Source organism: Pinus tabuliformis, chromosome J (assembly GCF_031772625.1).
Source record: "Pinus tabuliformis cultivar Carrire ecotype Pingquan chromosome J, CPIR1, whole genome shotgun sequence".
Lineage (NCBI taxonomy): Eukaryota > Viridiplantae > Streptophyta > Pinopsida > Pinales > Pinaceae > Pinus > Pinus tabuliformis.
Window position 1 is genome coordinate 220,850,544 of NC_142295.1, and position 12,200 is coordinate 220,862,743.

Here is a 12,200-nt window from a genome sequence, read left to right on the forward strand (position 1 = left end):
CAATCACATGTACATAAAGTAAAGTGCAGATAGAACATTAAACGATCGACAGAAAACAAGCCAAGACAAGAAACACAAGATGTGGTGGCTAGCCAGGGACAAACCCCACAATGTGTGGGGAAACCCTTTGATCAAATCTTCTTTTATCGTCAATAATTCAACAGAGAGAAATAGTACAATAAATCTTATTTATATCAACAATAGCAAACCCTAGATCAACAGCATCAACATTAGCGGCTTCATCATCAAACTAGGGCAGACGATATCTCACAAACCGACCGTCGGATCGACTTGATTCCACCACCAAAAGTTGTGGCTTCTAGAGGAGGTTCAAATGAACCTACAGTGCAGTTCAGATGAGGAGATCTTCTAGTCCACGCAGGTCAAACTTTACTTCTGCAGTTGCAGCTTCAGTTTCAGCAGCTTCCTTCAAACTAGGGTAGTCGATATCTTGCAAACCGTCCGTCGGATTGACTTGATTCCACCACCAAAAGTTGCAACTTTCAGAGGAGGTTCAGATGAACCTACAGTGCAGTTCAAATGAGGAGATCTTCTAGTCCACGCAAGTCAAACTTTACTTCTGTAGTTGCAGCTTCAATTTCAGCGGCTTCCTTCAAACTAGGGCAGTCGATATCTTGCAAACCATTCGTCGGATTGACTTGATTCCACCACCAAAAGTTGCAGCTTTCAGAAGAGGTTCAGATGAACCTACAGCGCAGTTTAAATGAGGAGATCTTCTAGTCCACGCAGGTCAGACTTTACTTTTGCAGTTGCAGCTTCAGTATCAGCAGCTTCCGGCTTCACATGTGTGAGGGAGAGACCCTTTTCTGCACAATAGAGAAGAGACTCTTTTCTGCACAATAGAGAGAGAGAGATGTGATGAGATGAGTGAGTCCAAATGAGGAAAAGTCCTCCTATATTTATACACAACGTTGGTGTTTGAATAGATGCCACTGTTGGGCTTCTGAGCCTACATGAGTTGTAGGTCGGCTTGATAATAATTCCATAATCAAAATAAATTCATATCTCCATGAATACTTATCGGAATCGGATGATCTTTATATCAATCCTACACCTCTCGATGAGAGGAATCTAATAAAAATATTATCAGCCATGAATAAGATGACCCACATGAAGTTTTTCCCTGGTTGCCAATTTTAACACTCCCTCTCAACTAGGGAGAACTTCATCTGCAATCTGTCTATCGATCATTACTATTCATCCATCAAATGCACTACCCTGTACAGCCTGACCCTTGCCCTGCTCTGCTCTATTCTACCTGTTCTGCTTTGTCTTGTTCTGCCCTGTACTGATCTGTACGGCTCTGCTCTGTTATGCGCTGCTCTGCTTTGTTCTGTTCTGCTCTGCTTTTGTCCGAATTATGAAGAAGAAGAAATGATCGAGGATGTATCATACTGACTCAAAGTCAGTCTCAGAGTATGTACCACTGGTCCCAGACCAGTCTCAACCAACCCGAAGTCAGCGTCATAGTGAGTACAACTCCACTAGTCCCAGACCAGTATCATCCTCCACTGACTCAAAGTCAGTCTCAGAGTGCGTACCACTAGTCCCAGACCAGTCTCAACCGACCCGAAGTCAGCTTCATAGTAAGTACCACTCCTACCACTGGTCCCAGACCAGTATCGCAGTCTCAGAGAGTGTACCACTGGTCCCAGACCAGTCTCAACCGACCCGAAGTCAGTGTCATAGTATGGTACAACTCCTACCACTGGTCCCAGACCAGTATCATTGATCCCAGATCAATGGAGGTCATCTTAGCGTAGGGATTACGGTAGATACAACAATGCGTCCATCGGTACTACTATGGTCCCTAACTTCATTTCCCTGCTCATTGATCAGATGAGAGGTACTTCCAATGAGTCTTAGACTGCATAGGTAGGATGCCTCGACAGGAAAACTAATCAATCCTGTCCTCACAGGGGAACACATCAATCTTGCTACAATCGCCATGGAGAACACATCAATCCAGGCCTCACAGGAGAACACAGCAATCCTACTACAATCGCCATGGAGAACACATCGATCCAGGCCTCACAGGAGAACACATCAATCCTGCTACAATGTCGCCACGGGGTGTACATGTATACCACCAGGGGATAGTGAATCATCCTGTGGTCATATGCTGCTCCAAGAAGCACCCCGCACCCCCTAGAGCTCCCAGAGCTCAATGCATCATACATGACCCTCATCGGAGTGTCTTTGAAGAACTCCAAGTTGTTCTCGGAAAGTCATAAATTTTACTTTCCCAAAGGGTTTTGTCAGAATGTCGGCGACCTGTTCATTTGTACCGATATGTTGGAGCCTTATAGCTCCCCGCTGCACCATATCTCGAATATAGTGGTATCTGATATCGATATGCTTGGAGCGATCATGAAATACGGGATTCTCTGACAAACGAATCCCACTCTGGTTGTCACAAAGGATCACGGTGGTATCCAATGTAAATCCAAACAGCTCACTGAAGAGTTTTCGCAACCAAACTGCCTCACAGGAGGCCATGCTAGCAGCAATATACTCTGCTTCGGCGGTGCTCAAGGCCACCGACTTCTGCTTCCTACTCATCCAGGATATCGAAGTAGATCCCAAGGAGAAACAACACCCGGAAGTGCTCTTACGATCCTCCACATTGCCTGCCCAATCAGCATCTGTGTATCCAAATAGTCTCACATCTACGGCAATGTATCTTAACCCATAAGTGACAGTGCCACGAAGATATCTTAACATATTCTTGGCACCAAACCAATGTATGTGGTGGGGTTCAACCATATGTTGACTCAACGTGTTGACTGCGAAGCATATATCTGGACGGGAGTTCACTAAGAACATTAATGCTCCGACGAGTTGCCGATACTCGATAGCATTTCGTAAAACAGGTCCAGCAGCACTACCGCTTAACTTCTTGAAGTCAAGCTCCATCGGGGTAGTTACAGGCTTGCAGTCCACCATACCAAATCTTTCCAATATCTTCACCACATATTTTCCTTGAGATAGGAAAGTTTCCCCTGGCTTCTGCCACACTTCAAGTCCTAGGAAATAGTGCATCAGTCCTAGGTCCTTCATTTCAAATTCAGAAGCCAACTCCCTCTTACATTTGAGAATGAGAGGGTCTGCACCTGTTAGAAAGAGGTCATCCACATACAACACCAGTATGAGAGGTTTATCATCTTCAACCTTAAAGTAAAGGTTAGGATCGGCTTCACTCCTAGTGAATCCCAGCTTCATCAAGTAGCTGTCGATCCTCTCATACCATGCTCGGGGTATTTGCTTCAACCTGTTGTAGGGTTTCTGGAATAATGGCAGGTATCTCCATTATTCCTTGAAATCTAGCAGCGTTTCTTGCCCTCTTTACTGATGTTTGCTTGAGGTGTGCAGGAGATCTTTAGGTAAAAGGTACAGGTGGGCGTTTGGGGAAGTTCTAGGCTGAACCAGCCGACTCCCACAGGCTTTTCTGTGCAGAGCCCAGCTGATTGTGCCCTGGGTTAATCTTTTAAGTTTTATTTCGTGTTTTACATTGAGAGAATTGTCTTTCTGTTCACAGTGAAGTTCAAAATTTCTGATATTCTGAAAGTATTCCTGCTCTTATTTGCTGAATCTGGCTGTTAAGGGGCCACAATCTGTACATTAGTTAGCTGATCTAGGGTTTCATGTTGAGTTTTGCTTAGGTCAGGTTTATTTAGGGTTTCAATTTTTTTTTTGTGATTTTAGGATAGTTTTGAGGGGTTTTACTCCGAAGTTTTGCATATTATATGTTGGGTTTTTGTTTTTCCTCTTGCAGAAACAGGGCTTTCATTTCCAGATTAATAGATTTCAGTGGCTTCAGGGGCTCTGCGTGTCGGTGCAAAACGTTCTCCTCTCATCTGCGCAGACATTCCAATTTGACGCACGGATTTGTGCTGCCCTCGAATTGAAACAAAGCATCAGCTGCCATCTTGCCTGTCCGAGAGCTGTTCATATCAGATCAAAACGCTAGCTCCTGTGCCGCTCCAATTGCACCGGCACACAGCAAAATCCACCATTATAAACCCGCTAACATTCTATACGAGCCAGTCGAAATCTTATGACAGGTAATCACGCGGTAACAGGTAATCACGTTTTTGTATAACAGGTAAATCTAGCTTCCATTACGCATATTCGATGTTCTGCGTCGTTTTTTTTTATGGCTCGTTGATTATTCCTTAGCACAGCCCCGTCATCGTAAGTCTGCGGTTTCCCTTTTGCAGTCGGGTGAAAGGTCTCGTTTCCGATTCCATAGCGTAGGCATAATTTAGGTTTTCTATATATGCGTTTTGAATAGTGTTTTGCGGCATACGTTTATTTCATTCCAGTTTTTAGTTTTTCAAATTAAGTTTCAATCTTTTAATTAACGTAGGTTTCGTTTATGTGAGTTTTATAAAAAAAATCAAAAAAAAATAAATGAAATGCGTTGAGGCTTTGTTTTGTTTAAAGATTTAGTTTAGAATTTCGATCTAGATTAATTTTAGTTTTAGGATATGTATATTTTTATATAGGTTTTTTTTAGATTTTCATTTAGTTTAGATTTAATAGATTTTAATTAGATTTCAAATTTAATTTTTTTGTAATTTAAGTTTTGTTTTATGTACATATTTTAATTTTTAACTTTTTTATGGTTAGATTTTTTTTTTTTTAAATAAAAAAAATAATAATATTAAAATTTTGTGGAAAATTATTTTTTGCAAGTCTCAGGAGCTTTCGCGTTATATGTTTTATGCTGAGATGCTAAATTTTCAAGTTTGAGATACGAAATATGATATCTGGTTAATAATTTACAATTCTCGTGGTGGTTTTAAGCATTTATCTTTTCGAAGTTTTCAATTGCTGGATATCATTTTGGTCATGTGATTTAGCTGATGATAGATGGTTGCTGTTCATGGTCCATGTTTCTATATCATTTAAAAAGTAATCATTTAAACATTAACTCCACAAGGCACTGGTCTATTAAATCTCTAAATCCATCTAGTGCTTATCATATCGTGTATCGTGTCTCCCACCCAACTGTTTGGCAGTTGGTCTTCACTATCTCGCAGGGTCTACCCCCCTTAGCCGCGGGAGACGGGCTTAAACAGAGGGATCGGGGATCAGAGTGACAGCCCCCGGTCTGAGCGTTGTCGTGTCAATCCGCACGACAACACAGCCCATAGAGAGCCTTCTTCAACCTGCATACATGAGATTTTCGATCATAAATCTCAAATCCTTCAGGTTGCTCCACATAGACCTCTTCTTTGATCAAGCTGTGCAAGAATGCAATCTTGACATCCATCTGATGTAGGTTCCATCCTTGTGAAGCAGCAAGGGCTATGATCGAGCGGATGGTCGTATATCTGACAACAGGTGCAAATGTCTCATCATAGTCTATACCTTCCTTCTAGGAGAAACCACGAGCAACAAAATGAGCCTTATACTTTTCCGTACTTCCATCTGCTGCATGCTTTATCTTGTAAAGCCATTTGGAAGTAACAACTATCTTGTCCTGGGGTTTGGGAACTACTTCCCAGACATCATTCTTCATAATAGACTCATATTCTTCGGTCGTAGCATCCTTCCATACTTGATGCTTGACGGCATCTGAGAATGATGAAGGCTCATTTTGTATGATCGTGCTCATGATGGTCAGGTATCCCTGATACCTGTTGGGTTTCTTACTTTCACGAAAGGTTCCTCGGGGTGCAGTGTGTCTTTCAGCATCATCAAGTATCCCCCTAAGCCATGAAGGCCTCTTCGTGGAAGAGGAAGGCTCAGGTGGATAAATAGGATCCATCGGTTCTTCCACATCAGGCATTGTTACATCATCTACCCATAGAGACAGCTTCCACAATCGTACGGTGCCACACCATTCTGCTCTGGAGTATGTGGTGTAGTAGTCTCCCTCTTAATGCCAGCCTCTTTACAAAAATCATGGAACTCATTAAATTCATATTCAGTCCCATTATCAGTTCTTAAGATCTTGATTTTCTTTTCGGTTTGATTCTCGATCAGGGCTTTGAAGTGTCGAAACCAAGGGAACACTTCATCCTTCTTTTCAAGAAGTATATCCAGGTCTTTCGAGAATATTCATTTGTAAAAGTAAGATAATATGAATATCCTCCCAAGGAGTTCACAGGCATCATACCAAATATGTCTGAGTGAACTAGTTGTAATATATCGGAGGTCTTGCTTTGACTTGAGGGGAATGGTCCCCTTTTGAGCTTTCCTTCGGCACATCCCAGACATATACCTTCTTTCTCTACTTGGAATTCGGGCATCCCTGTTACCATCTGTCTTACATCAGGTAGAGCTTTGTAATGAAGGTGGGCAAACCTCCAATGCCAAAGTTCGAACTGAAGAGTTGTGTCACAAGACATGACACCTAGCGGACTTCCACCGACCTGATATAAAGAATCAACTCGAAACCCAAGAGTGAAAGCATTTTTAAGATTATTTTTCCATATGCGTACCTTGCCATCGCTGAAGGTTACCTTGTAGCCTTTGTCTTCCATTGTCGAGATGGATACCAGGTTCTTTTTGAGATCAGGTACATATAATACATCTTGTAAGTGGATCGTATTACCTTGATTCAATTTGAGAGAAACATTGCCTACACCTTTCATAGGGTATTTCATGTCATCTCCAAGGACAATTTCCAGGTTAGTTTCTTTCTCTACCAGATTATGGAGTACTTCTTTGTAACCAGTGAAGTGTCTTGAGGCTCCACTATCAATGAGCCAAATTCCCATTGAGTCCGAAGGAGCAGAGGTAGATAGAGCAACTGGTAGATAATATTCAGCCTGCTTATTGTCAACAGTGTTAGATTCATACCTGGAATTTCTAGCCTTCTTGAATGGTTGCCCTCTTCCTTGATTTCCAGCATTCCTTTTACCTTTGCTATTGAATTTTCCATTACTTCGATTACCATGAGAGGGATTTTGATCATCGTTACGGTGAGAGTCCTTTCTATCAAGGCATTCCCTTGCATACTGACCTGCTTTATTGCAAATGTAACATCATCCATTTCTTCCACCCTTAGGTCCAGCCATTCTTTTCGATTAAGGCCCAGAATTATTTCTTTTCTTAGTATGAGAAGAAAAAGCAGCAGGAGGAACTTTAGGCAAGGGCATTTCTTGCTCTTCTACCCTTGTTTCTTCTTGAATGCATCTAGCCATTAATTCCTCGAAACCAGGAATTACATTATTGTTCAGAAGAGTAGTCCTAAACACGTACCATTCGGATGGTAATCCTCTAAGAGTTGTGAGTGCCATTTCTTTGTCAATAATAGTCTCCCCAATAGATAGGAGATCGTTCTTGATCTCGGTGATTCTTAAGAAGTATGCTTGCATACTCTCATTTTTACCCTTCTTGATTTCCCTCAGCTTATTTCTAAGAAACAAAACTTGATTTGCATCATTAACTTTAAATAAACTCACCAGTTTATCGTAGATTTCCTTGGAGGTGTCCAGTTCAGAGATGTAGGCCACCAAGTGCTTGTCGATAGATTCTCGGATGATATTCTTCGCTTTAACTTCTTCGTTCTTCCATTTGTTCTTGGCAACAGGAGGTGCATTTGATGGAGGCTCAACAATATTGCCTCTCACATGATCCAACACTCCTTCATCCTCAAGGGTTAGATCGATAGACATCTTCCATCCGTGATAGTCAGCTTTCTCACGGAGCTTGTCTTCAGCAGGAAAGAGTGTTGAGGAACCCATCGTTCTTTTAGGATAGTCTTTCCAATCTTCTTTTCGATGATTTCTCTTGTTCTTGCTTGGGCTTTGTCTTCACCTCAGCTCTGATACTATGTTAAGTTATGGTATGTTCTATGCTTATAACAGTTTACTTCTTTTTCTTATTATATTCCACAGATTAGCAATCACATGTACATAAAGTAAAGTGCAGATAGAACATTAAACGATCGACAGAAAACAAGCCAAGACAAAAGACACAAGATGTGGTGGCTAGCCAAGGACAAACCCCCAATGTGTGGGAAACCCCTTTGATCAAATCTTCTTTTATCTTCAATAATTCAGCAGAGAGAAATAGTACAATAAATCTGATTTATATCAGCAGTAGCAAACCCTAAATCAACAGCATCAACATTAGCGGCTTCATCATCAAACTAGGGCAGATGATATTTCACAAACCGACTATCGGATAGGGTTGATTCCACCACCAAAAGTTGTGGCTTCTATAGGAGGTTCAGATGAACCTACAGCGCGGTTCAAATGAGGAGATCTTCTAGTCCACGCAGGTCAAACTTTACTTCTGCAGTTGCAGTGTCAGTTTCAGCAGCTTCCTTCAAACTAGGGCAGTCGATATCTTGCAAACCATCTGTCGGATTGACTTGATTCCACCACCAAAAGTTGCAGCTTTCAGAGGAGGTTCAGATGAACCTACAGCGCAGTTCAAATGAGGAGATCTTCTAGTCCACGCAGGTCAAACTTTACTTCTACAGTTGCAACTTCAGTTTCAGCAGCTTCCTTCAAACTAGGGCAGTCGATATCTTGCAAACCATCTGTCAGATTGACTTGATTCCACCACCAAAAGTTGCGGCTTTCAGAGGAGGTTCAGATGAACCTACAGCGCAGTTTAAATGAGGAGATCTTCTAGTTCACGCAGGTCAGACTTTACTTTTGCAATTGCAGCTTCAGTTTCAATAGCTTCCGGCTTCACATGTGTGAGGGAGAGACCCTTTTCTGCGCAGTAGAGAAGAGACTCTTTTCTGCGCAGTAGAGAGAGAGAGATGTGATGAGATGAGTGAGTCCAAATGAGGAAAAGTCCTATATTTATACAAAACATTGGTGTTTGAATAGATGCGACTGTTGGGCTTCTGAGCCTACATGAGTTGTAGGTCGGCTTGATAATAATTCCATAATCAAAATAAATTCATATCTCTATGAATACTTATCGGAATCGGATGATCTTTATATCAATCCTACACCTCTCGATGAGAGGAATCTAATAAAAATATTATCAACCATGAATAAGATGACCCACATGAAGTTCTGCCCTGGTTGCCAATTTTAACAATTTTGCACATTGGTTTTATTATTTATATCATTTCCTTCATTTTTTGATACGGCTGGCCAAGCATACTATCATAAGCATGTTTACAGCTATGTCAATTCCCATTGCTTCTTCGGCACTCACCTCGGCATGCCTGATCATCAGTTCTTTTTTTGTTCCACATAGCAGCTTTGGTGTGTATATTCCCAAATAACTTCCAAAAGATGTACCATAATAATTTATCATATGTTCAAAGGACACCATCCATACCAGAGGCTAGTGCTACTCTACTGTGAGGATACTTAATTGTGGAGTTCCATCATAAAGACTAACTTTCAGTTATATTTATAAGTGCAATACCAGAATCAGCAATATGTCCTGATAGAAAATACAGCAGGGGATGTTACAATATCTCTGAGCATGGGAGGATCCACTTACACCTTACAATAGAGTGTGTAATGCCCAAAAATGCAAGCATTTGGGAATTTTAGGGCTGCAAAGCCTTTATCCGTTGCAGTAAAGGGGAATGCAGTAGCTAATATAATATTTAAACAATCAACCAAGAATATGATAGATTGCAATTTGCAAGTCGATGACATAACATGTATGACAATGAAGGTATGCCATCCCACAAATAAAAACACTGCAAACATCCCCAAACTGACGTGAAAGTGTACTCCCTCTCTTCAATACTCATCTGGCTAGATGGTTTTGAGATGTTAAGTGGTTCCCTTTACTTTGCGCTTAGTTTCTATGTCGGGTGGTACATGTGATCTTCTAAAATGTTGGGAAATTAGAAAATGCTACTACTATTCTCTCAACTCAACACAATCACCTGTGAAATATTTAAGCTAAGCCCTAATTATCAAAAAACAAGAGAGAAATATTAAGGAAGATGAAAGCTCAATCTAAACGGCAATCTAAATTGACAAACAAAACAACATTGTTTGAAAGGAGAAAAATGTAAATACTTTTCTGAGGAGAATGGCGATATCAGCTTGAGAATCTTCGATAGACTGACTGCCACATTCTGTGCAGCGAACATTATGGCTGATATTCCTAGCTCTTGCATCTATCTCTGCCTTCTTAATCCTCTCCTCAACTTCTTTTACATCAGCCATTTCAACCTCAATCTGAGAAATACAAATGAAATATTTAGTATTTAATAAAATAACATCAATAGCAATCTAATAACAATAAGAATGTATATTTGTCATTTATCTATATTCATTCAGTTTGAGTCAATGTTGCAAACATCGGCATCGGGATAAAATTGGCAAGGGTCCAGAAAACCAAAAAATCGTAAAAATCAAAAATATCAGTGAAAATGGGCAAACATCAGCAAAATTAAGATATCACCAAAATATCAGTAAAATTGGCAAACGTCAGCTAAGCCAAAAAATTCGCGAATTCGCAATTTTTTCGCAATAAATCAGGAAGTTTGCAACACTGTTTTGACTTCAGCAGTGATATTCTCAAATGCTAAGCAGACCTTTCTCCACTCTTAATCTTATTTAAATCATTGACACCAAATCAAACTAGATACTCCAAGCCCCCGAAACAAACTCTACAAGAGGAGAAGAAATCCCCCATGGAAACTCTTGTGCACAATGGGAAGGCATGCAACTAGTGGGTGTTCCGAATAGTAAGATGATAGCATCTATTTCTCATCTTGGCCAAAATTAGGTGATAGTTAGAAGGCTACAATTGGCTCAACATTATTATCTTGTGATTTATCAGTAATGAAAGACAGCCCGTCCCTAATTTAGCATTTATATGTTTTATATTTGATACTTTATAGGATGGTATTAATTTGGCAACTCAGGGACGAATTCCCTCCTTTGGACAGCCTTCCTCATCCAGAGAAGACCCTCTTTGCCCTTGGAAGAATTTAATTTGGTCAAGGAAAAATAGTACTTTTAATGGAAAACCTACAAGTACACAAAAGCACAGGTCGGCCTAAAGTCATAATTGGGTCTCCAAAGAAGCATATAAATACACATCAAGGCAACCTAATTTGGACATCACATCAACACATCTTCTCTCTCCCCCCACTTGTGATTGGTTTATACAGGTCTGAAGCAAGGTAGCCGAGCTCACATGTGCGAAGGGAAAAAGGGCATTCTGATTTTCTGCGTTGACTTTGTGTTTGGGCAACAGTTGACCAAGTTTGACTTGCCATTTGACTCGCTTTGACTTGCAAATTTTCGATTTTTTGGAGGCTGAACTTTTCTGTGGAGAGATCGAACTTTTCTGGGCTGTTTGACGGGTTGACTGAAGTTTGACTGCAGAAATCTGAAGTTTGACCACAGCTTTCTCTCTCCTTTGACCGAGCTCTTTTGGGAATGTTTTGACTTGACTTTGACCAGCAAGGAAGTCTGAATATTTTGACTGTTGACCGAGCTGATTTGAAGCATCTTTGACTGCTGAATGTTGAGTCTTTGACTTCTGTTGACTGATGTTGACATTGACCAATAAGCAAACTTTAACTTTGGATCAGATTTGACTTTTGGGCTCATCTCTCATTGGATATTGGTTAGTAGATTTGGATAGTCAAAGATGTTGACCTTTGACTCTTTTTATTGATGAATTGGAACACTGTACCTCTCTGCTGATCATTTGATGACAATCTAATAGAAGAAGAATTTGGAACGGATTTTCCCCCTTGTGGGGTTTTTCCCTGATCTTTTGACCAAATTTTGTCTCTTGTTAGTGCTCTTGACTGTCTTCTATTGTACATTGCATTTACTGTTCTATCTACAATTGCTATTTGTCATTGGACGATTAAATTTGTCTAAAAGTGATTTCTAATTGAAGAACGAATTGGGCTAAGTGATTGTACTAAACATAGAACAGCAGAAAATTAACACATGGAATATTTTTTTCACTTAAAAAGAACCTTTATAACAAGAGAGAAGAAAAGATAATATTAAATAGTCTTTTATTTAATAAAAATTATGACTATGTTACTAATTTAAAAATATGTAATAGCAAAATAGAAAATATTTGAAAGCATTTACATATTGATAGGATTTATCCATCATCTAGATAGGTGGATGAATAAGAAAACTTGAGTTCTATAGTTTGTTTTGAAATATATTAGATTAATTACATACTTGTGACTGTTTGATATATCATAAATCTTGGCTATGATGTGTTAGAATAATTATGTACTTGTGACTGTT

The 12,200-nt window shown here is 40.1% G+C and overlaps 1 protein-coding gene across 1 annotated transcript in view; it reads right to left on the reverse strand.

Annotated features, from left to right (window-relative positions):
- Positions 1–12,200, reverse strand: part of CCMH (cytochrome c biogenesis protein family) — a 145,702-nt gene that overhangs the window by 76,224 nt on the left and 57,278 nt on the right. Inside the window, exon 2 of the mRNA XM_089377511.1 lies at positions 9,987–10,148. Coding sequence (XP_089233637.1) covers positions 9,987–10,136 — 150 coding nt within the window. The 5' untranslated portion in view covers positions 10,137–10,148. The remainder of the gene's footprint in view (positions 1–9,986; positions 10,149–12,200) is intronic.